This window comes from Polypterus senegalus, chromosome 13, assembly GCF_016835505.1.
Source record: "Polypterus senegalus isolate Bchr_013 chromosome 13, ASM1683550v1, whole genome shotgun sequence".
Lineage (NCBI taxonomy): Eukaryota > Metazoa > Chordata > Cladistia > Polypteriformes > Polypteridae > Polypterus > Polypterus senegalus.
The window spans coordinates 43,563,933-43,588,587 of NC_053166.1; the positions used below are offsets into that span (position 1 = coordinate 43,563,933).

The window sequence follows — 24,655 nt, forward strand, 5'->3', positions numbered from 1 at the left end:
CAACTGCTCAGTTTTTCCTACGTGCTGGTTAACATTTCCAGAGATGCACTTTACATAATCATTTGCATGCAGCCTGCTTAAGAAGCAAAACGTGGCAATGTTTCTCCGCCAAAGGCTATGCTATGTGCTCAGTTCAGCGCGAGTTAGAGGTGACGTCAGTGACACACAAAAGTTATTGCGCTTCACTTCTAGCAAGTACGGCAAGGGGTCCCTGTTGCCGTTTGGGGGAGGTGTCTCTCCCGACGTGGCAGCGCCTGCCAAAAAGCTCAGGATTTCTAGAAAGTGCAAAAGAGCTCAAGCTGGGAGCCCGAGAGGTACGCAAGGCTGGGTAAGTGACAGTGTTTTGCTTCGTGACGAGAAGAGGAAAGCGAGGCAGTTGCATGAAACTGATATTAAAATAACGTACTCCATTATAGAGCCGTTATGGTGTCAGGCTTCAACGCTATGCCCCGTGCACTGTTATGTTTTGTACCCACGAGCTACTACTAATAATTGATTGACCAATCCTAGTAACAAGTTTGCTTTGCAATGAATATTAAATTGTGCAGAAAATATTCCTCTTTGGTAGGAGGAACTGACAGTACCTCCACGAAAGGAATGAATTTCACTAAGTGGAGTGAACATGTTTAATCTGGCATGCATTGTTTTAAAGCGCAGTGATTTATGACTCACCGCTCGACCGTCGTTTACCCACTGTTCGCTGAAAACCTGGCAGATTTGGTCGACTGCCCGTTACTGATGGTTCTCTCGCAAGTCCAGGATACTCTCCAGCCTTCTAGAAATATCCTAAATAGGCGGCCACCTTGCGTACGAACAGACTGACTTAACTTGTTGCATGAATCGTAGCCTCGCCTTTCTCGATCCTTTTCGTTGTCGCCTTCAGTGTTCACTTTGCAAAACTTGTAGAAAAATCAACATTTCTCTTTGTCGTCAATTTAGACACGTTATATCTGTGCAGATATTTGGAGTAGAACTTGTTAGTTTGTAATTTAGAGGCAGGCATTGTGGAGGAGGTAAGCACTTAATGCCTCTTTCGTATCGGGCTTAAATTCCGCGCTCGCTGCCCTCTATGGATATGCAGCTTAGGTGGACTCCAGAGGTGAAAGTGAGTATGGGCATCGGTATGTGTTTGAGTGGGCCTTGTGAAGGGCTGGTGCCAACCGTGCTATTGATGCTTTCGGGACAGGGGCTGGCTAACGTAAATGTAAGGTTATGTTCTTTTCAATTTCTGGGTAAGTGCCATTAAGGTTTATTGATTAACATGTTCACAGAGTGTAACCTTTTATTTTGATGTACGCTACCTCATCGCGTCATTTTTGTTCAGATTACAATTTAACTAGTGCTCTTCCCAGGTTTGGCTTGTGCCCAGTGCTAATAAGTTAAGATCAGGTCCCTATGACCTTAAATTGATTTAAGCAGACTTGAAATCATGTTTCAAAAAACGGAGTGACTCATTTGCAAAACGAACCATGTTCTTTGGAGTGCCTCAATCCATATAAATAATTGCACTCGTTTATGCTATGTATTATTCAGCAGTTTTATAGTATTCTGTTCTTACCAAAGGATGGAATTAAAGTATATTATGCATATTTATTTTTTTCACTGTCACACCTTTCACGAACAAGTACTGTTTTGGTGAGGCCAGCAGTGTCAGGAACCCTGCTGAAAAAAAAAGGTTCTGTCCTTTGCACCTAAAACAGAAGTCCTGACTCTGTGTGTCATAAAAGATTCCTGGGCAGCCTTCAAAAAGTGTAGGGTGTACCCCAAAGTCCTGGCTAAATTGCCCATTACAGCCTGGACCATTCTGCCCTCTTAATCATTTCCCTGTCTCTAATTGGCTGTCTCTGTTATCCCCTCACTACCTAATAGTGTGTGGTGAGCGCACAGGCACAAAATGACTACCATGTAGGTGCTGCACATTTGTTGTGGTTGAAGTAGTTCCCCACTGTTTATATAAATTGCTTTGAGTAGCTAGAAAAGCACTATATAATTATTATTATTATTTACATTTTTGGAAGAAATTTTCCAGTATAAAAATTAGTCCTTAGTTCTTTTAGTTATCCATAACTAGGTATCTAGGTTTTTTTTGAAAAGTCATTAGGGTCTCCCTACAGAGTTTGATCTGCAATCTAAAACCCCTTTTTTTGTGAAGAAGTACTTTTTGGTTTATGTGAATATATGATCTCATGTAATTTCCCCCATTGTCTGACAATGTTGGAAAATATTATTTTTAAATGTTACTTAGTTACATTACTCATAAAGTAACTATGCATTTACATTGTTTGTAATGCATTACATTTTATAATAAGAAACTGTGTGTTATTTTTTTCCCTGTGTATGTAAAGCTCTACATTTCATTGGCCAGCATTTGTTATTAAATCCTAAGACTATATGTGAACCTTCATGAAACTGAACAGAAACACAGCCAGATTTTTAAAATATGTTATTAAATTATTAAATATGTTTACTCCTTCATGTGCTGTAAAGTTAATAACATCCATCTCATTTTTCCATCCACAAAGCGAGCCCCCAAAGGTTTACGGAATGAACTTTACGTTGCCATATCACACAGATGCAACATATCTGAAGCAAATACAGTAGCTGCTAACTTTATAGGTATCTGTTACTGGAATGCCTGCAACACACTGTTTTCTGCTTGGCATTGTGGTTGTGCCCTGAAAGCTACTGGCATCTACCATCTTTGCGTCTTGCCATACGCCCTGTAGTGCTGTGATACTCACAGACTCCATTTGACCCTAAAGCAGGCTAATTAAATTTACCCCTCAAGGCCAAGGCAGAGTTTATTATCCCAGAAGGAATCCTTCGCACATAAAGGATGAAATGTACACTTGGAACTTTTGTTTAGTTCCTTTCATTTGATTGCGTGCCGCAAACGTGCTTAACCTCTTACTCACGCAGTGTCACCAGGCGGCCAGATCACCCGCATGCCCAATGTTGTTGAATAAATACACACTTCTATGAAATAACAGTCTTTTTTTTTTTTTTTGTATTGTAGTGTGTAAGTATCAGTAGTCATCTGGTAATGCAAATCTCTTTTTTAAGTAACACAGGTATTTTTACTTCACTAAAATAAACATTGCGTTATGATACTCGTTACTTTGAAAAGCAGTCTGTCTGACTATGTAACACGTTATCGACAACAGTGGTCCCAAAGTACGTGATTAATTTTTTTTTTGCTCAGATTTATTCTAGATCCGCTGTATCAAAACATTGGAGAATATTGAAGAGTCTGGTAAGGTCCCTGAATCACATTAACAATTCAAAAACTAAAATAAACTTCTTTCTTTCGTTTTCTAAGCCTGTCTCGGCAAAGGCAAGCGGCTTACAGTATATGCTTGTTGATCATAGGTGACACACAAACATATATCACCCTTATCATGGGTGAAATAGCCACCACTCAACCTGGCCTAACTTTGGGAAGAAACTGTGATCAGTTAACATTAATTCTGGAATGAAGCGCCAGTGCCACCTGGATGGAGTCCAAAGCAGGATCTGATCCAAGAGCCCATTTACTGTGTCAGAGATACTACCCACTGTGCCATTCATTTGGGGATCAATTGAGATAAAGTTTGGAATTGAGGCGACGGTGTGCCAAGAGCATAATTAATCTTGTTTGCAGTGGTTTAAGAAAATGTGAATATCTTTTACTTTGATAATCAACTTTAAAATGTGCATATTTATTGATGCAAGTAACAGCATCCCCCAACCCCTAATGGATGGCATGTTCTTTGCATAGTTTACAGATGTAGTTCTTTAAATTTGCTGGCTAGCTCACTTGTGCATCCTGTAAGAATGACTTTCTGGGCTTGAAACAAGATGCAGGAAGAGAACTCCGGTCAAACTAAATCTCTGCCAACAACACCGTACCAGGTGTAAATTTGAGTCTTCATGCTGTAGGGGCATCATCTAGTTCTGGGACCGGCCTTGCTCCTGATATTGCTTACCTGTGCTGTAGCACTCTGTGAACCTGTACATAATACAATGATTCGCAAAATGGATGATTTGGTCTTTGCTTTGGGTTATCTTATGAATATGTGTGTGTTTACCAAATGCCAAAGTAAACTATTAGAGCAGTTATACTTGTATTGTTTTTGTCAGAATTTCACTTTCAGAAACACCACAAATGAGGTGATGGTTAACATTGGTAAGAAAACAAAGCTGGGGCATAATTTAAATAAATACTGTGTAATGTTCACTTATTTTCAAATAATATTAGTCTTGTTATATATTAAACATCAACATTGTACTTACTTATAATTATTTTCACCACATCATTTCTGGTACCCCAACAATCCATTTTATAATCTAAGCATGATGGTCATCACTCAGATAGAATGTCTTGAGTTTAAGATGTCACCCAGTCATGGGGTTTGCTTGGGTATTTCTACAGTTAGCCAGACTGAAAACAGAGTAATTGGTGCCCCTAAATTTGGACATGTGTTAGGCTGGTGCCACTTTTAGTCCTTGATATTGCCAGGATAGGCCCCAGATTAGTATCATAATAGACTGATTAAGCCAGTACTGAAAATAGATGACAAACTGGTTTAAAAAAAGAAAAGCCACTTCTAGCATTATGAGTGTGTCTATGAAATGTTATAATTCCAAACCTTTTTACCTTAAGCAGTGTTCCAGCATTTCACTAGCATATGTCTGGCTTTGGTGAGCTAGCTTGCAATGACATGCATACTGTCATATCTCTACATTCATATTAAAGTGTAGAGAAATATTTTAGAACTAAAGAACAATTTTGATGAAACAGGCAATAAAAAAGTAAGTCTAATGTTCTTTTGTGTGTAGTAAGAATTTAAGTTAAAAGCCTTAAGTGCATTTATTATCACGGAGACCTTTATTCATTTAATACAGTTACTGCTCCTAATTCTAATTCTAAAATCTTGAAAATTGGGGAATGCTTTACAAGATTATAAGAATTATTTTTTAGCTGAAGAATTGGGAAACCTATTTGATATTTAGGTGCTGTACAGAAAATAGAAAATAGATGCACGATTCAACATGAAGTTATTAAAGAGAAAGGCAAAGCAACTCTAGATCAGAATATCAATGAATTAGAGAAAAAAGGAAAATATTTTGCTTAGACATGGTGTAATCCATCAAAAGCAGGCTAGGTCATGTTTATAAATTCAGTGAGCAGATGGGCAGGTCCAAGCAATAGGCGCTTGTGATTCTTTCTGTATGCTCACTAATTAGAAATTGAAATTAATGTATGCTGTACTCCAAATGATAAGAGAAAGTTATTTTTTTTGCATGTACTTTGCAAAATCAATGGGTTTGTTTCTATTCCAGATAATAAGAAAGCCAGAGAGAATCCTCCCAACAGTTTGCCTAGGGCTGGATCTCTCCCTGGACAGCAAGTCTTTGGAGAATGTATGCTGAAAGTGTGAACCCAGAGGAATGTTTCCTAAATACAACTCAGTGAACTAAATTTTACTGCTCTGACAGCCAAGCTTCCGGGGCAGATGCTTAATCCAGATTTGCCAGAAACCACTTTAAGGCACACTTCTGAAACAAACATTTCTCAGAGAGATGATCACCTCAGGCAGCATGTAATTTAGTCTGTACATAGAATGTGAAATCTGGGTTCAGCTTCAATCATCATTTCTTAAGAGGCTACAGTCAGGTACAGTACATGGGCTCACTCACCTACAGTAAATGAATCACAGTGCTCATTTACATTTGAATTACTGCAAATCTTCGAAGTTGTTTATTTTTCTTTGTTTCTGTTCTTTGTGGCTGAGTTGCTTGTCTCGTCACAGATTAAACATAGTGTTAAATAAACACAACCAGTTCCTGAGAAGGATCAGCTGTTCCATTGCTCGTTGTGAAACATATGTGCAAGTGACACTTTATTTTTTTCTTTTGTTACTGTTGGCCGTCCCCACTGATGTCCATACCTAAAACATTGTGGTGTGTGCTTTGTATATACTCGAAATGACCTGTAATGGTGAAAGAATTGGAGAAACTCTGCTTTGATCTTTGCTGAAGACTGTTTTAAATATCGGAAAACTTTTTCTTACGTGAAAAAAGTCTTAATGAAAATTTAAGTTCCAGGCATGGTTATCAAGCAACATTGTGATTTTTTTAATTCACTTTAAAAAACGCACACAATCATTTTGCCATGTGTTATTTAGCTCCATTGTCAAGACGTGCTTTTAATTCCAATTTTTTTTTAAACTTGACCTTTTTGTAACTTATCGGTTTTAGACTTTGGTGTTTCTATTATCTGTGTTTCCACTCCAAACACACCTTCATAATGTCACTGCTGGTATCTAAATGTATTAATTTCAGTTATTTCTTATAACATATACTTCCACTTATAAACCCAACATATTATATACTATTAAAAATACCAGTTACAGTATGTGCAACTCAAAATTGCATGCAACAAAAACCTAAAATGGTGGTCAATAAACACAGTATGTACGCAGAAATATAGTTTACTCATATATAACTTATGCAAAGAAGAATGGGGAAAAATGAACGTGTCCAAATGAACAAAGATGATAGAGATCTGTGCTCACAGACTCAAGGCTGTCATGGCTGCCAAAGGTGCTTCTACTAAAAGCTGACTTGAAGGGGATGAATACTTAAACAATCAATTATTTTGTGTACACAACCTAAAATTTAATATACTGTAATAAAATAAGTCTGACTCTTTTTATGATATTTCATGATGCCTGTAATCAAATAAGTAATTTGTTTTACTTCCTCCAGTATTTGCCTTCATCAACAGATTCAGTGTATTAGAAAAAGCTGACATGTGATTAATGGCTCCTGGAAGTGCAATTTATTAGTTCTCTTCTGATGGCCACCTGGTCAAGCGCCCACTGCAAGCCTCAGCAGACACCCAGTAAAACAGCTACGCCTTATCAGGAGAATTGCCTTCTTTGCGCACTCTTCTTGCCATGCCATTCCTTCTCTCTTGTTATTCTTTTCCCAATGCAATCCTTTTATGCCACTTCAGTACCCACAGTTCTACCCCTTACAGATTGTCACCTGCATCTTTCCTAAGGTCGCAGTGGCAACAATAACCTGTTTATAAATAATTTAAAAAAAAAACACTATACGTGAAATATTCATAACTGATGTAAAATGAAACTGTGTTTAATTACTAAACAAACAATACAGACTCAAAACAAAAATAGTCACCAGTGAACACGTGTACATGAACACTGAGAAATGACCTCAAATGACTGTCCCAAAATGATTAAAGCGGCTATTTTTATTCCTCCTTGTATTGTTGCCCTGTGTTTAAACTTCTCTTTAGTCTTATGCTCAAATCATTACAAAAATTGAGGAAACTGAATTAAATTGTTCAGTTTGTATTTAGTTTTGCTCCTTTTTATTTGATGAACTTTTATTTGACACTTGTGATTGTTATTTCTTTAAAATGTTTTTGGTGAACTGACTACCATTTAACATGAGTCTGAAAAGTAAAGTCAGTGACATGTGAAAAGATGAACAATGCTCAACTTGTAAGAAAAGCAGATGGTGATATACCCAATGGCTAAGACAACTACTTTTCTAACTCTAAAAAGAAAGATATTTCAGTAGAAAAATGAAACTTTGTTGAACGCCTTTCTCTATGGTACCACAATTCAACTTTACGTTCTTTTATGGTCTTTTAGAAATGTGCTTTGGTTTTGGCAACAGTTCACGGTCACAGGCATTCTCAAACCTGCTTACTCCAACTCATAGGAATAGTAAGCCTATCCTGGCAGTTCTGGGCACAGTGCAGGTTAAGAGCTCGGGCAGTGTACCACTGAGTCCATCACAAGGTCCACTCATGGCACGTACCCATGCCAACACTGTAACAATTTAACCAAATGCGCAAGGCTTTGAGAGTGGGAAAACTGGAATGCCCAGAATAAAAGCACTGGGACTCGAGGAGAACATGAAAACTCCACACTGATAATCACGTGCTGGATTTGATCCTAGTATGCTGCATCTATAAAGTGGCAGTGCTGACCACTCTGCAACACTTTGCCATCTAAGCTAAGAACATGTTCACTATATTTTAAGTAAAAATTACATTTCTTTAATTAACAACCCCCGTGACCCTGTGTTAGGATGTGGTGGGTTGGATAATGACTGACTAATTAACAACATACACACTTATTTCCTTATGTTAACTGCTTAACTATGTTAAAGCTGCAGAAAATTGTCCTCTGAGGGGGATGAAAAAGTAAAATATGAATAAAAAAAAATACTTATTTTACTCAGCATATTTTACTTTGCATTAAATAGAAATTGTGACCCTGTGTTAGGATAATAGTGGGATGGATAATGGATGGATAGAAATCTCTACATGCAAAGTTAAAGAAATATGTATTTAAAGTTAAATAGCAGAAATAAGAAATTAATTGAAAGACTGGCTGATCACTATCTAGTCAAAATTTTATTAACTACTGTAAACATCAGAAAAAACGTGATATTAAAAATGAATATCCCAGTGCTTTTTTTTATACTGGGGCGGATTTCGACACCGCTAACACACTTTCATTCCCCACACACAGTTTGAAAGCCCTCCTTGTGTTAAATTTAAGTGAAGGATTTCCCTTCAATTTCCAAAATGAGGATGCTGTAATGCTTCTGTGTGTGTTTTATATTAAAAAAAAAAAAGTGACATTTTCCAGAGATAGTTGGCAAGGCTGATAGAGCTGAATTACAACCACAAAGTTGCAGGCTCTACCCATCATTGCTTCCTGCGTGACCTTGAGAATGTGACTTTAACTGCCTGCTCAGTAACTATAAAACTCTACATCTTTGATTTATGAACTTTTGAAGTGTTTTAAGATGATATGATGTTCATGTGCCAAGACATGAACACAATCCTCATTTTTCAGTTAGTGCTAAACTTGTTCCTTTTACTGTTTGGAAATGTTACTTGTGAATGGGTACAACTACAAATGGAGTGTGCAAAACTGAATTTATTGCTTAAAGTATTATTTATGTTTTGATTATCAGTTTGGTGGTCTGTGATCAACAGTATATAAAATTACTTGTATTTTTTTACATTAATTTATATCCTTTATAGTTAAAGGAAACCTTTTAATTGCATGTGTTTAAAATAATCAACATAAAAGACATGGAAAGCTTTTGCACTTGAAATGATTATTACCTCTAGGCATGTAAAAGAGACTATGCTTTCTCCAGCTGCTGGGAAGATAAAAGTTTTCTCTTTGGAAACAGTCAGGAAATCCAAAACTTGGAATTTCACCAACTCACTTTTTAATACATTCCTTTCTAGAGCTGTGAAATTTCATTCATGGGGTTTCCCTGCATTTTTCTGTAGCCCCAGTAGCTTTCCAGGCAGTTTGTCTTTAAGCTTGACACATAGTCCAGTTACTTGAATTAAAACTTTTTAATCGCTAAACTTCTTATATACCTTTCTCTCTACTTTGGAAACAAAAAAACACTTTGTTTCTCTGTGAACCCGTCTTAAATTTAATAGGATTAGGTTACTCTAGGATTTCAGTGGAAATAATACCATAACAAGTCATCTTTAGAAGCTATGATCTATAAACTGTAAAATTCAGAATTGTTTTGAGACTCAAGTTCCCTAAGTAAATTGTGGTTATTCTTGCCACTTGACCAAAGTTGTATAAAAGTTCTGCTCTGAAGAAGCAGAGTAAAGTATATTACTATCTATAGTTTCCTACAGAAATTGATATTTTTTGAAGCATTTTTCTGATACATTTAACTATCTGCATCACCCAGGATATGGAATAGCTTCTAGAGTACAGCTAATGTTGTTAGGCTCTAATTGCTAGACACAATATTCTCCCACCTTAATTTAAAAAACAAACCTGAGTACATGCTATAACTGGTATTCTTCTTCCAAAACCCTTCTTGACTGTAAACCTAAAAATCCCAGACATGAATCAATTGCCTTATGAGTCAGTCTGTAGGCTTTAGACCCAGAAACTGTGCAGCAGTTATTATGGAATGAAAATTGATGACTGAGCCCGGCGTTCCACTGTGTGTCTTGAAATGATTATGTTTCTACAGGGTATAATTTCTATCATATTTATTCCTACCTGGGGCCATATAAAATAATGTAATATGATATAAGTTAATTTAATAAAATTGATCATGTGGCGGGTGGCATGGTGGCACAGTGGGTAGCACTGCTGCCTCGCAGTTAGGAGACTCGGGTTTTCTTCCAGGGTCCTCCCTGTGTAGAGTTTGCATGTTCTCTCCGTGTCTGCGTGGGTTTCCTCCCACTGTACAAAGACATGCAGGTTAGGTGCACTGGCGATTCTAAATTGTGCTTGGTGTGTGTGTGTGTGTGTGTGCGTGCGTGCCCTGCCCGGGGTTTGTTTCCTGCCTTGCGCCCTGTGTTGGCTGGGATTGGCTCCAGCAGACCCCTGTGACCCTGTCGTTAGGATATAGCGGGTTGGATACTGGATGGATGGATGGATGGATGATCATGTGGCAATTGATTTTTGTGGGGACTCCCAGCGTTTTTTCCTGTGTTAGATTAATTGTAACTGTAAATCGGACCCAGTGAATGTGTGTAAGAAGGCCTGGTGATATGCCGGTACCATATCCAGTACGTGGTTAAAGCTTCCTAGCTGATGTTCCCTGGGATAGACTTTAGCCATCGGCAAACCTGTACAAATAAGATGGGTATGGAAAAGTTGTGTTGTAATTGTCTGAGCTTGCACTCAGTGAAGAAGACTATACAAAAATAAACCAAATTGAATTGAATCACATAATAATGCTTTCATTTGTAGCGGTTATATTTAATCTTCAAATAATGTGAAGATGACTAGTTTAACATTTTAGTGGTGGTTACATGTTTATATATGTATATTACGTTAACAATAAAGCAATTTATATAGTTTTGTCATTTAAGTATTTATTTAAAATTTTATTTTTTTCATCAGATTTTGGTGTCTCAAACAATAAAAGGGTCTTGAAAACGTATTTGGTTTTCAATGTCAAAAACATTTCATGTTAATTAATACTCTGAAAAGACAAATTGTGTGGTACTTGGCATTCCTTTTCATTTTTTTAAGTCTTATTCTTCTTTCGGCGGCTCCCGTTAAGGGTCGCCACAATGGATCATCTTCTTCCATATCTTTCTGTCCTCTGCATCTTGCTCTGTTAAACCCATCACCTACATGTCCTCTCTCACCGCATCCATAAACCTTCTCTTGGGCCTTCCTGTTTTCCTCATGCCTGTCAGCTCTATCCTTAGCATCCTTCTCCCAATGTACTCAGCATTTCTCCTCTGCATCTGCACATGTCCAAACCAATGCAATCTCACCTCTCTGATTTTGTCTCCCAACCGTCCTACTTAAACCGATCCTCTAATGCACTCATTTCTAATCCTATCCATTCTCGTCACACCCAGTGCAAATCTTAGCATCTTTAACTCAGCTACCTCCAGCTCTGTCTCTAGCTTTACTCTTTTCCATAACTTCATGCTCATCAATTGTATCCCCCTGTAGTTACTAGAGTCCTGCACCTCCCCCTTATTCTTAAATATCGGTACCAGTACACTTCTTCTCCACTCCTCAGGCATCCTCTCACTTTCCAAGATTCCATTAAACAATCTGGTTAAAAACTCCACTGCCATCTCTCCTAAACACCTCCATGCTTCCACAGGTATGTCATTTGGACCAATGGGTTTTCCATTCTTCATCCTCTTGATAGCTGTCTTTACTTCCTCCTTGGCAATCCGTTGCACATCCTGATTCATTATCTCCATATCATCCAACCTCTTCTCTCATTCTCTTCATTCATAAGCCTCTCAAAGTACTCTTTCCATCTGCTCAACACACTCTCCTCGCTTGTGAGTATGTTTCCATCTTTATCCTTTATTACCCTAACCTGCTGCACATCTTTCCCAGCTCGGTCCCTCTGTCTAGCCAATCCCTACTGGTCCTTTTCTCCCTCCTTAGTGTCCAACCTCTCATACAACTCATCATACACCTTTTCTTTAGCCTTAGCCACCTCTCTGTTCATCTTGTGCCTTATCTCCTTGTACTCTTGTCTACTTTCTGCATCTCCCTGACTATCCCACTTCTTCTGTGCCATCCTCTTCCTCTGTATTTTCTCCTGCACTTCCCCATTCCACCACCAGGTTTCCTTTTTCTCCTTCCTCTGTCCAGATGTCATGCCAAGCACCCGTCTTGCTTTCACCCTTACTACATCTGCTGTAGTTTTCCAGCTGTCTGGTAATTCTTCACTACCACCCAGTGCCTGTCTCACCTCCTCCCTAAACTCAACTTTACAGTCTTCCTTTTTCAAATTCCACCATTTGATCCTTGGCTCTGCCCTCACTCTCTTCCTCTTCTTGATCTCCAATGTCATCCTACACACCACCATCCTATGCTGCTCAACTACACTTTCCCCTGCCACCACTTTGCAGTCTTCAATCTCCTTCAGATTGACTCTTCTGCATAGGATGTAATCTACCTGTGTGCATCTTCCTCCACTCTTGTACGTCACCCTATGTTCCACCCTCTTCTTAAAATACGTATTCACCACAGTCATGTCCATCCTTTTGGCAAAATCCACTATCCTCTTACCTTTTTCATTCTTTTTCTTTGACACCATACCTACCCATCACCTCCTTGTCTCCACTGTTCCCTTCTCCAACATGTCCATTGAAATCCACTCCAGTCACCACTTTCTGTCCCTTGGTGTTCATCACTTCATCCAACTCACTCCAAAAATCTTCTTTCTCATCCATTGCACACCCAACTTGCGGTGTATATGCACTAACAACATTCATCATCACACCTCCAATTTCTAGCTTCATAACCATTACTCTGTCTGACACTCTTTTCACCTCCAAAACAATCTTGACATACAGTTCCTTCAGAATAGCCCCTACTCCATTTCTCCTCCTATCCACACCATGATAGAACAATTTGAATCCAACTCCAATCCACCTGGCCTTACTCCATTTAGTCTCTTGCATGCACAATATATCAACCTTCCTTCTCTCCATCATATTTCGGCTAACTCTCTCCCCTTACAAGTCATACTACCAACATTCAAAGTTCCTACCTTCAGTTCCACTGTCTTTACCTTCTTCCTCTCCTCCTGCCTCCGGACACGTCTCCCCCCTCTTCATCTCCTTCTTCTTCGGCCAACAGTAGCCCAATTTCTTCTAGCACCCTGTTGACTAACAGTACTGGTGGCAGTCGTTGTTAACCCGTGGCTCAACTGATCCGGTATGTAAATTTGTATTGTTGTCCTCATATTAATTTGGCAAAATTTTACACCGGATGCCCTTCCTGACGAAACCCTTCCCATTTATCCAGGCTTGGGACCGGCAAGAAGAAACACACTAGTTTGTGCATCCCCTGTGGCTATTTATTTGTATTTATTTGTTTTTTTTTAAACTTTTTTTCTTTACAAGCTGAGGTTTTTGTGGCCTAAGAGCAAAATTAGAAAGCTGTGCTGCTTCAACAGACAAATAAAGCTGTGCCAATCTGCAGCACAACTCCACAGAGTAGTGTACAGTATAAGTGAGTATGAGTGTGCATTTAAGTATGTCAAGTGACAGATTGGTTCCAGCAGTGCACCTTCTGTGACCAAAATAGGCTCTGGCTTCCCATAACCTTAAAACTAGACTAAAGGAGTTTAGTAAATGACCGCATAACAATCTCAAACCTGCTTGATGCAATTTAGGGTCATAGTGGGAGAAGAAGTGGGCCTGGTGTCTATCCAGGCAACACTGGGTAGAAAGCAGGAACTAAACCTACATGGGGTATCTGTCCATCACAGGACCTAATTTATTCACACTAAAATGGGGCTGGTTTAGAACTGTCAGTTAAAATAGCATTTGTAGAATTTTTTTAACAATTGCGTAATTAAACCACTATGGCACTGTACATCCCATGTGATTTTTATGTAAAGTGCAATGCATATACACAGTAGATTCAGAAAGTATTCAGACAAAATGGCACATTTATCCATTCAAAATTAAATCTACAACACAAAGTTGTATAGAATATATTGTACAGAATATGAAGGGTTTGAATACTTTCAGAGTCCACTGTATATAAATAATTAACGCAAGTCAATCATTTTCCACACTTTTGTAATACTTTTGTTTGGAGTTGGTTGTAGAGTTAAGCTATACCACAAATGGATCATATTCAAGTTTACACATTGATTCAAATGATCTGTTTCATATTTATCATCAAAATTAAGCAGTAGTGCAATCATTCATGTGTGCTTTCTGACAAAGCCACTTGCCATTAAATAAAGTAGTAATGTTCAATGGCAGTGTGGATGATTATATTTGGCTGTCATGCTGGTGAGAGTGGAGCATGACTGATGTTTGTTGGCACTAGGTGATGCTAGTGAAAGGAAATCTTTAATGGAAATGCATTTATAGAATGCAAGCCTAAACATCCTCGATTTACAGGGTTTCAGTGTAAACACAAATTATTTTAAAGCTGTCTTTTTGAATCTCTAAATACAGAAAATTTGAAACCATCAGGAAATTAACAGAGGATGGGTCACATAGAACCAAAGTCTATCCTAGCAACATTGGGTGCAAAGTGTAGGCCAGCCCTGGAGAGAGCATTAGTTCATTGTAGTTCTCACTTACATACATACACTCACACACAGTTATACTGGGCCGTTTTTTTTAAAAAAAGACAGTTAAATGAACACTTCTTTTGACTTATGTCAAATTATGTGAGAAAATTATGAGACAGAGAAAAAGCCATGTGAACAAAAACAGTATGAGCAAACTTCATTAAAGGGTAAAGACAAAATCAATCCAGTTCAAATGCACTAATAATTTTACTGCTATACTGCCCTGCATTTGAACATTACTTAAAATGTATTTACCAGCCTTTTACAAAAATGTTTTTATTATCTGTTATATAATTTGTCCAGAATAGAGTATTATTATTATTATTATTATTATTATTATTAATTATTAGGCTGATCTCAGATTCATGTTCTGAAATTTATTAAAAGAAACTTGGTGCGTGTATTTGTTTTCCTGCTGTTAGCAGGAATCACGTTAATTAAAACACATCAACAGACATCAAACAACAAGTAAGTCCTAAATTGTGTTCAGCTGTTACAAATTATTTTTGTGAAACAAGATAAAAAAAAAACCCTGTTGCCTCCAGAGTGTTCCTGTTACACCAGTGTTTCACCCAGCCTAGTATAGCAGTAACTAAGAACAACAGATAATGATGCCAGAGCAAGTCCGTGAGAGAAGTGCAACCCATACGACACACACCAAGGGAAAGGAGGAGAGAGGTAACTCCTCCAGAGAGTTGGTATTATGAGCAATTCAACATTTGACCTTATTTCATAATCTCAAATATAAAACAGCTGAAAACAATAAACCTTGCTTGTTAAAGCGGTTTTAAGCATGTTATTTTAGTGTACAATTTACAAGTGTAACTCCTCATAGGCCATCAGTTTCCTAACTTTCCATTTTATCAGTCTGACAGTTATGATATAATTTAATGACAATGCATAATCTTATAAGGAGGAAATTCACGTGGACATGGGGGAGAACGTACAAACTAAATGTAAGGAGCACTCGGGATATAAACTCCAGTCTCCTTGTTGAAAAGCAGCAACAACATTGTGCTGCTCCATATGTTTTTTTTAGAAGCTTCATAGTTTAGTTGTCAGTCCCAATGCAGATTTGTTTCATTGTAGTTGTACAAACTTGATCATAAGTGATCATGTAAGTTTAAATGAATATAATTTTTCATACTGAGTTTGTATTAAAAGGTGCCTTAACTGATCTATATTATATCTTTAAATCTTTATTTTTCAGTTTTTATCCAAAATAAATAAGATGAAGAGGAAAGGTGTATTAGTCTTTCTTACTTTTCAGTTCTGTTGCACATGGTTTGCAGATGCTGAGGTCTTCACCTCAATAGGTAAGTGAATTCCTTTAATGGTCCTTCTAAGATGCCATTACAAAGAGTTTTGCAGTGGTAAATGTTATAAATTAATCAGCTTGTGTTTGTATAGATTTATTAAAATTACAATTAAGTAAATAATGAAACATAATTTGGAAACTACATGGTCAGAGAGAAATATGACTTGTATATATTTATAACAATTTAAACAGAAATTTAAGTAGATTGACATAAGCATCAAAGAAATCTAAAAGATAATCTAAAATGATAATGGTGACTCTGAAAGCCTTCGAACTTTGCTGTGAACATTGCCTTCAAGTGAGTCCAACCTTAAACATGTTTGATGTAATTAAACAACATAAGTGTCACCTTTAGATGAGTTCTTTTTTTTAAGTCTAATGCTATGTGTTACATTTGGCTGGATATGCAAACATGAATTTGAATGTACCCTTTACATATACTACTACTACTATAGCAGCTCATCTCCTGACTAATAACTACTCTTAATTCTTTTAAGAACAGTGTGCTTGAGTATGCATCAATTGTTTCAGAGTTTGGTTTTGTCCACAAAATAGAATGGACAAAATCAACTGCAGGGACTTTTTATAAATTTGTGTTTACGATCGTAATAAGCCTAGTCAGGTCCTGAATTGCACGCCATTTTCCTTTTGAAATAATATAAAATAATATGTGTATTTAAAGTGGTAGATCTATATTACGTGGTATTATAAATATATCAGTTCTTCTCAGTTTAAATAAAAAGATTTATATTCGTCACAAAATGAATTTTATGTGATTTACTGTGTTATAAAGATGAGATAAAGTTGCTCTTTTGTAAACCCTTGTTGCACTGTTGACATGTGCTGCCAAAGCTGCAAGAACTGTGCACAGATTTTCTAGAAATTTCACATTAATTCTTGATAGTTTTAGTGATTTACTTACATTGGATGATAGAAAAGAACACGTATTAGGGGAGTTAAGAGTGAGGATTAACAGTTAGAAAAAAGTTCCAAAACAATGATTACATACGACGTGAGCAAACTCCATTTTGGCAGTTGTTCCATGTTTGCTTGGAAGAGTTTCATGCCTGAATTAGTGGAGAACAAAATATTTTGCAGAGCAGCATTAATCTGGGGTTGTCAGAATCAGCCTGCATTCACGTCTGAAGAGTCTGATTTTTAACACTGGCTTGACCTTGCTTAGTATACAGGACTAATGCAGCTTGTTTATATTTCTTTGTGCTTCTTCCTACAGTCCAAAGATAAAGCATCAAGTATTACTCAGACTCATTACAAACTCTAAACTGGTACAAAGTGAGGTAGTATACAGTGTAATGGACCACATATCCCACTGAAGGCTAATTTCTGTTGTATATTTTGCAGCAAATGCAATATTGACATTTAAATGTAAGCATTTATCTTAAAACGATAGATCTACTAAAATACAGAATTTAGTGAATTAAGGCCTAACTTAAACACTGCCTCTGACAGAATCCTACATTGCACTTTATTGCATGATTCATTTCAATACAGAATTCTTCTTACCGAAAGCTTCAATTACTGTTGCCATTAATATCCCTAAAATAAAGTAGACGAAAGGCTAATTATATGTTTAACTTTAGTTTTTGTGGGAAGGCGAGGCAAATGCACCTCAAGTACTGTATTAAAAAAGGTTTAAAGGAAAATGTATAGTTTCTTGACTTGACAAGGAATAAAGCACATGTGAAGTTAGTCTGATGCATACTGTATTACAGAGAGGTAGATTTTGAATTTATAATCTGACTAAAAGTATTATTACTTTCCTTTTTTGCAGGTCAGATGACTGACTTGATCTTCACAGAAAAGGAACTTGTTCATTCTTTAAAAGAATACATTCGAGCTGAAGAATCTAAATTAGAGAAAATCAAAAGGTATCAGTAAAAATATTTATCTTTAATCAGAAAGGATTCCCCTGATCAGGTTTATGAAAAGACCGTTATGACATATTTCTTCAGAAATACAAAAAAATTTCATCTAGTTTATCAAATCTGTTGTTCTCATTCTAGGTGATATATTTATTCTTTGCCCCAACACTGTGTTTGCCTTGAGAGTGTCAGCATTGTTAACTATCAAGAGTATAAGCAGATTTATAAATTGTAATATTTTACCATTTGGCTACAATAGAAACATGTTTTTGTTTTCACAAATAATATAATACAGATGTTACACCACTTTATTCATATTGTGAACTACAGGGGACTCCCTGAACAAGCAATTAAACCCAAATAACAATCAAAGATGCCAAATATATGAAACTAACTACGTGTGCTTTAAAACTAACTATATCTGCTCCACTGTACCCTGTTCTTTCTTCTCCCCACCATTTGTTTCCTTGCTAATAACTTGTCTTCTAAATCCAGACTGACTGCCATATGGTTGGAAAGGGTTCTGGCAAGTAAATACTTATGGCAGTGTCCCAGAAATCACATCTGAAACCTCGGATGCTGTATACAAGCAATAGGACCATATGTCTAGAGATCATTCTGGCAGTTTCAGGGCTTCCCACAATTGCATTCCTTGTCCACCCTAGACAGAACGAGCTGGAGCCCAGATAGGCTATTCTCCACAATAGCTCAAATGAGCCTAAATGTGCAGCAGTGGTAATTACACATTACAGTCTAGGGATCTGGGGGTACTGCAAAAATATTGATAGAAGTTCCCCCATTGTATTCTTATAGGCTGTTCAGGGCCTTGTAGGGCCATAAATTCATGTGATACCTATAAACTGGATTATTAACTGTACATTTTTTGCAATGTAGAGTATTGTGAGGAGGGCATCTCTATGTGCCAGTAACAAAAATGTTTTATTTTACAAGATTAAAGGAAGGAATGGTCAAGTGGAGAATGCAAATTATGAACATAACAAACAAAAAATAAAACCTTCCTACTTCTCTTGGTCTCTATACAGGTTTTAAGTCTATCTAGTTGTATGGCTTGTGCACTTTGTGCAATACTGTGCAACAAACACCAAATAACACTTGCAATTCTTGTCTCTCTCTCGATAATGGTGGCTGCACTACATCTATATTAGTTAAATCTTTTCCCAAACTCACTTGCTAACTCTAAGCTTGGTGTGCCACTTAAGCTGAGGTTGCTTTATGTCATATACCTGAGGTTACTTCAGGAGTAAGAAAGTTCTGAGAGCATCTAACTAGAGCTCCCATTGCTGCCTCTATATATCCCTACATCACTGAGACAATGTGTACAGTTCATTAAATAGCCCTTAATCTCCCTGATCTCATCTATACTAGATAACTACTTCAGTGCCAAAGAGTACCTCCTTCAGGAGCCCTCTTTCTTCCCATACAGCTTACTATTTTTGTGAGTTGATTAAATGCACTGGCACTTGGAGAAGCTGAATAACCTGATTAGTATATATAGTATATATGTAAGGTCTCCTTACTGCGAGGGAGCAGTGCTACCACTGCACCACCGTGCCTCCCCATATATATATATATATATATATATATATATATATATATATATATATATATATATATATATATATATATATATATATATATATATATATATAAAGGAAGGGGGTGCCCCAAACACACACTACACCAAACCAGTTCCAGCTGCAAAATAAACATTATTTTTCAAAAATACCTTTTTATAGTCCAGTCCAAACTAACCACATACCAATCTTCCTTTCCCTTCTCCAAGTGAGCTTTGCCTTCTGCCTCCCGACTCTGACTCGCTGAAGATTTAGCAGGACGGCTTACCTTTATGTTAGACCTGGGAATACTTCTGTGTCAGACAGAAGACTCCTGAAAAGGGGAATCCTTCCCTTGCAGTACCTTCTGACAGCACCCAAGGTCTACAACAGGGTTGTCCCTCAGGACTAAGATTCCCATAAATCCCTGCGTGTGTCCTTACTGGGTCCACACCAGTGGAGCACTGTCATCTATTATATTGGGGAAAGAACTGCTGTGGATATCCCAGCCCCCCCCTTACTATCCACTCTCTATCATGGCTGGGTATGCTTCCTTCCATACTGTCCTTCCATTATGGTGTCCCAGCTGAGAAAAAGTCCTGCGCAACACTTAAAGTATATAGCTATACTCGGTGTATATATACACATACATACATAGTATATGCTAAACAGGTTATCTAGGTCAGAGCCTTAATATACAGTATATTAAGGAGGCACAGCCCGATTTAGATTAGATCCTTAAGTGCAGAAGCAGAAAGGCAAGCTTGGTTACTTTATTTGTGGAATCTGTTAGGTGGATCATTAGCTCCCTTTCCGTTGTAGTTAGTAATCAAACAAAAACAGTTGCAGTGGAAAAAGTTTTAAAAACCATTAAGATATACTTGTGGTTTCCCTGTGTAATATGTTTGGCCAATGATTGATTTTTTTGGTCTTATATTTTTTTCTTGATTTTACTTTTAGTTGGGCAAGCAGGTTAGATGTTCTGACACGCTCTTCCACTTCAGATCCAGAAGGATTCTTAGCTCATCCTGTAAATGCATACAAATTAGTGAAGCGTCTCAACAATGAATGGGCAGAGCTGGAGAATTTGGTTTTGCAGAACCCTTCTGATGGTAAGACATAAAAAGAATACAATTGCTTCAAATGAAGAATATTCAATAAGCAATAATTGTAAGGTTTGTTCAGTCTATATTGTGTCATTATTCTCAGGTTTACGGTGTGCTTGAGAAGAAATTCTTGCTCTTAAACATTTGTGCTAAGTAATCCTGAAATGGGTGTTAATGACTACATTTAATAAGATTGCTACAGTATATGTATAATATACAGTAAAGAAACTAGCATTAATCTTGACCTTCAGCAACATTACATTATATTTAATTTGTGCAATACTATGTGTATCTTTTATAAGGGCATTATAGAATGATCCATTCAACAACTTGATTGTACAGTATGGTAATATAATATGAAAAGAATATAATAGACAACATATTTGATTTCTTAGTAACAACAAATTGTTTCTAATGACTAAGCAAGATACATTTACACTTTTTAAAACATATTTATTCCAAAAGACAAGTAAAATGCATAATACACATTTATAAAGAAATACCAGAGCAGAAGAGTGGCACCTATGCAGAACAATAGGACTGGATTAATTTTTCAGAATTCATTATTAAGCTACTTTTCAAATCTGAGAGATACAGGTTTAGTGTAAGCAAGAAATTATAATAATGGTATTTTATGTTAGCAGAACATTCTGATTCATTGGTATAAAATACTGTTTATTTGTCTGGCCCTAAGAAATGAGTTGTTCTGAAATACATTGGTCTAAAGGATATGATTTTGACACAAGGATATTACTGGACATCATGGAAGACAATACAGTATATTCCCAAAATATACAGTCTCCTAACTTGTTGGGAGGTGGTTGTTCCAGCTCAGCACTGTGTTGTTCTGCTCCCCTATGTCCTGTTCCCTCTGTTTTCTGGCTCTACAAAGAGCAGAGATTATATATATATATATATATACTGTGTGCACAATTATTAGGCAAGTGAGTATTTTGACCATATCATCATTTTTAATGCGTATATTCCAACTCCAAGCTGTATTAACTTGAATGCTTATTGGATTTAAGCACGTCAGGTGATGTGTATTTGTGTAATGAGGGAGGGTGTGGCCTAAGGAGATCAACACCCTATATCAAGGTGTGCAGAATTATTAGGCAGCTAGTTTTCCTCAGGCAAAATGGGCCAAAAAAGAGATTTAACTGACTCTGAAAAGTCAAAAATTGTAAAAAGTCTTTCAGAGGGATGCAGCACTTTTGGAATTGCTAAGATATTGGTGTGTGATCACAGAACCATCAAACATTTTGTTGCAAATAGTCAACAGGGTCGCAAGAAACGTGTTGAGAACAAAAGACGCAAATTAGCTGCCAAAGATTTGAGAAGAATCAAACGTGAAGCTACCAGGAACCCATTATCCTCCAGTACTTTCATATTCCAGAGCTGCAACCTACCTGGAGTGCCCAGAAGTACAAGGTGTTCAGTGCTCAAAGACATGGCCAAGGTAAGGAGGGCTGAAACCCAACCACCACTGAACAAGAAACATAAGTTGAAACGTCAAAACTGGGCCAAGAAATATCTGAAGACAGATTTTTTTCAAAGGTTTTATGGACCGATGAGATGAGAGTGACTCTTGATGGACCAGATGGATGGACCTGTGGATCAGTAATGGGCACAGAGCTCCACTCCAACGTGGAGGTGGGGTACTGGTATGAGCTGGTATTTTTAAAGATGAGCTAGTTGGACCTTTTTGCATTGAAGATGAACTCAAAATCAACTCCCAAACCAACTGCCAGTTTTTCTAAGACACTTTTTTCAAACAGTGATACAGGAAAAAGACCATGATTTTTATGCAGGCCAATGCTCCATCACTTGCATTGCAGTTCTCCACTGCGTGGCCAGCCAGTAAAGGCCTTAAAGATGAAGGAATAATGACATGGCCCCTTCCTCATCTGACCTAAACCCTATCGAGAACTTGTGGGCACTTCTTAAACGCTAGATTTACGGGGAGAAAAACAATACACCTCTCTGAAGAGTGTCTGGGAGGCTGTAGTCACTGCTCCACAAAAGCTGATCGTCAACAGATCAAGAAACTGACAGACTCCATGAATGGAAAGGCTTATGACTGTTATTGGAAAGAAGGGTGGCTATATTGGTCATTGATTGATTGATTTATTTTTTGAAATGTCAGAGATGTTTATTTGTAAATTTTGAGGTGTTTGTTTATTATTCTCACTATAACAGATGAAAATAAACAAGTGAGATGGGAAAAGTTTTATTTTTCCTTTAGTTGCATAATAAATCTGCACACTAATAGTTGCCTAATAATTGTGCACATATGTATTCCCCTGATGATGTTCACACTCACATTTCCGTTGTGAAACATTCAGGTTTCAGGTTTATTAACATTTTGGATTGACTGATAGCACTGTGTTTGTTCCATATTAAAATTAATCCTCAAAATACAACTTGCCTAATAATTCTGCACTCCTATATATATATATATATATATATATATATATAAATAAATGAATGACTAGTTGCAATTCAAATTGTAATATCTATAGATAAACCCTGACTATTTAGGAACAATTTGGTCAGGTTATAAGTCATATGTTCACCATTTTATTTGTGACTAGCGACTGTTTCATTAGAGAAACAGATTTCATGTCATTGAGATCATTCCAACAGTATTTGAACTGTCACTAGTCTGCTTTGTACCTCAGATGCTATTGTGAGTAGTACACTACCACTTTACAAAATGTACTTTTTAATGCTGAGCACAGACACGTACACGCAAAGTAAATAAATCAGAGCAAATCAACATTGTGGAATTAAGATATTAAAGGACAGTGAAACATAGAATTGTCAAAATAAATTGGTCACATTTTTAATAGGTGGGAAGTGACTCAGTCTAGCTATGTAATGTAGATTTAGAGTTGTCATTTCTGTGTCATATAACTTCATGCACAAGAGTGTCTTGTAAAGTTCCTCAACTGTGTGCAAGTACAGTGCTGCTTACATGCATCTCCCACAACTGTTGGTGTTGAAAAGATTTGTGACATATCTTATTTGAACTTTGCCAACAAAAGTAATATAATAATACCAAAAAAATGTTAAAACAAACAACTCAAGCCAAATGTCTTTTTAAGTATTAATAATAAGATAAGTGGGCCAAGATCTTGAATAGAAAATACTGCAAATATTAGTATAGGTGAAATAATAGTTATTTCCAAATTTATAGATTCATAATCGTTTTTTTCAGCTCAATTTAATTAATATAAATACAGCACACTTTTATTTATGGCCTCAAAATATGACATAATATTCTCAAACCTACATATTCAGTTCAGGCTTGCAAGAGGCAAATCAAGAGTGACTGGCAGTCAATCTCGGAATCTTCTTACTTTCACTTTCATACTCTGGACAGTTTGGAATTTTAAGTAAACCTAACATGCATGTCTTTGTGGATGTGGCAGCAAAACGGGAATACCTGTTGGAAAACTGGCACAGTAAAAAGAGGAACTTGCCATCTCCCCACAGACAACTTAAGGTAGCAGCTGCAACAAGAGAATACCATTTAAGCACATACTTACCAGTACTGGACAGTTAAAAGACTGGAGTAATGCACCCTGGTCTGATGAATCTTGATTTCTGCTGAAGCACACGGATGGTGGGTTTAGAATTTGTCGCCAACACCTGCCTTGTGTAAACAGTCCAGGCTGGATATGGTGGTGTAAAAGTGTGGGGAATGTTTTCTTGGCACACTTTTAATACCAAAGGATCACTGCTTCATGGCCACAATGTTCCCATCCTCTAATGCCCACTTCCGACATAACGCAGCAGGACACATCATAATCATCCTAAACTTTTTTTGTGAACATGATAAATGAGTTTAGTGTTCTTCATTACAGATCTGAATCCAAAATGTGAAGCTGACAAGTGTGAAGAAATTACATATTGTGATCATGTCAACATGGACCTGAATATCAAAGGAATATTCGCAACATATTGTGGAATGCATGTCACAAACACTTGAGATTACTTTGAGAGCAAAAGGAGGCCCTATCCAGTATTAGTATAACTAGGGAGCAGAACTCCCTTATGTCAAATCTTTTATCGTCCTTAACTGAAAAATTTCAGAACATATTTTTTATTAGAGCAATAGAAGACTAATTTCAAGTATATATATATTATGGTAAATGTTTGGCA

General features: G+C 37.1%; 1 protein-coding gene across 4 annotated transcripts in view; it reads left to right on the forward strand.

The window, feature by feature from the left end:
- The first annotated feature begins 215 nt into the window (after positions 1–215).
- Positions 216–24,655, forward strand: part of p4ha2 (procollagen-proline, 2-oxoglutarate 4-dioxygenase (proline 4-hydroxylase), alpha polypeptide 2) — a 58,277-nt gene continuing 33,837 nt past the window's right edge. For 3 of the 4 annotated variants that reach the window (XM_039774890.1, XM_039774888.1, XM_039774887.1), the window contains exons 1-4: positions 1,055–1,105; positions 15,818–15,923; positions 17,718–17,814; positions 20,343–20,494. In XM_039774890.1, coding sequence (XP_039630824.1) covers positions 1,070–1,105; positions 15,818–15,923; positions 17,718–17,814; positions 20,343–20,494 — 391 coding nt within the window. In that variant the 5' untranslated portion in view covers positions 1,055–1,069. Of the gene's footprint in view, positions 329–1,054; positions 1,106–15,817; positions 15,924–17,717; positions 17,815–20,342; positions 20,495–24,655 lie in introns of those variants that run through there. The other variant, XM_039774889.1, reaches the window with a different exon arrangement.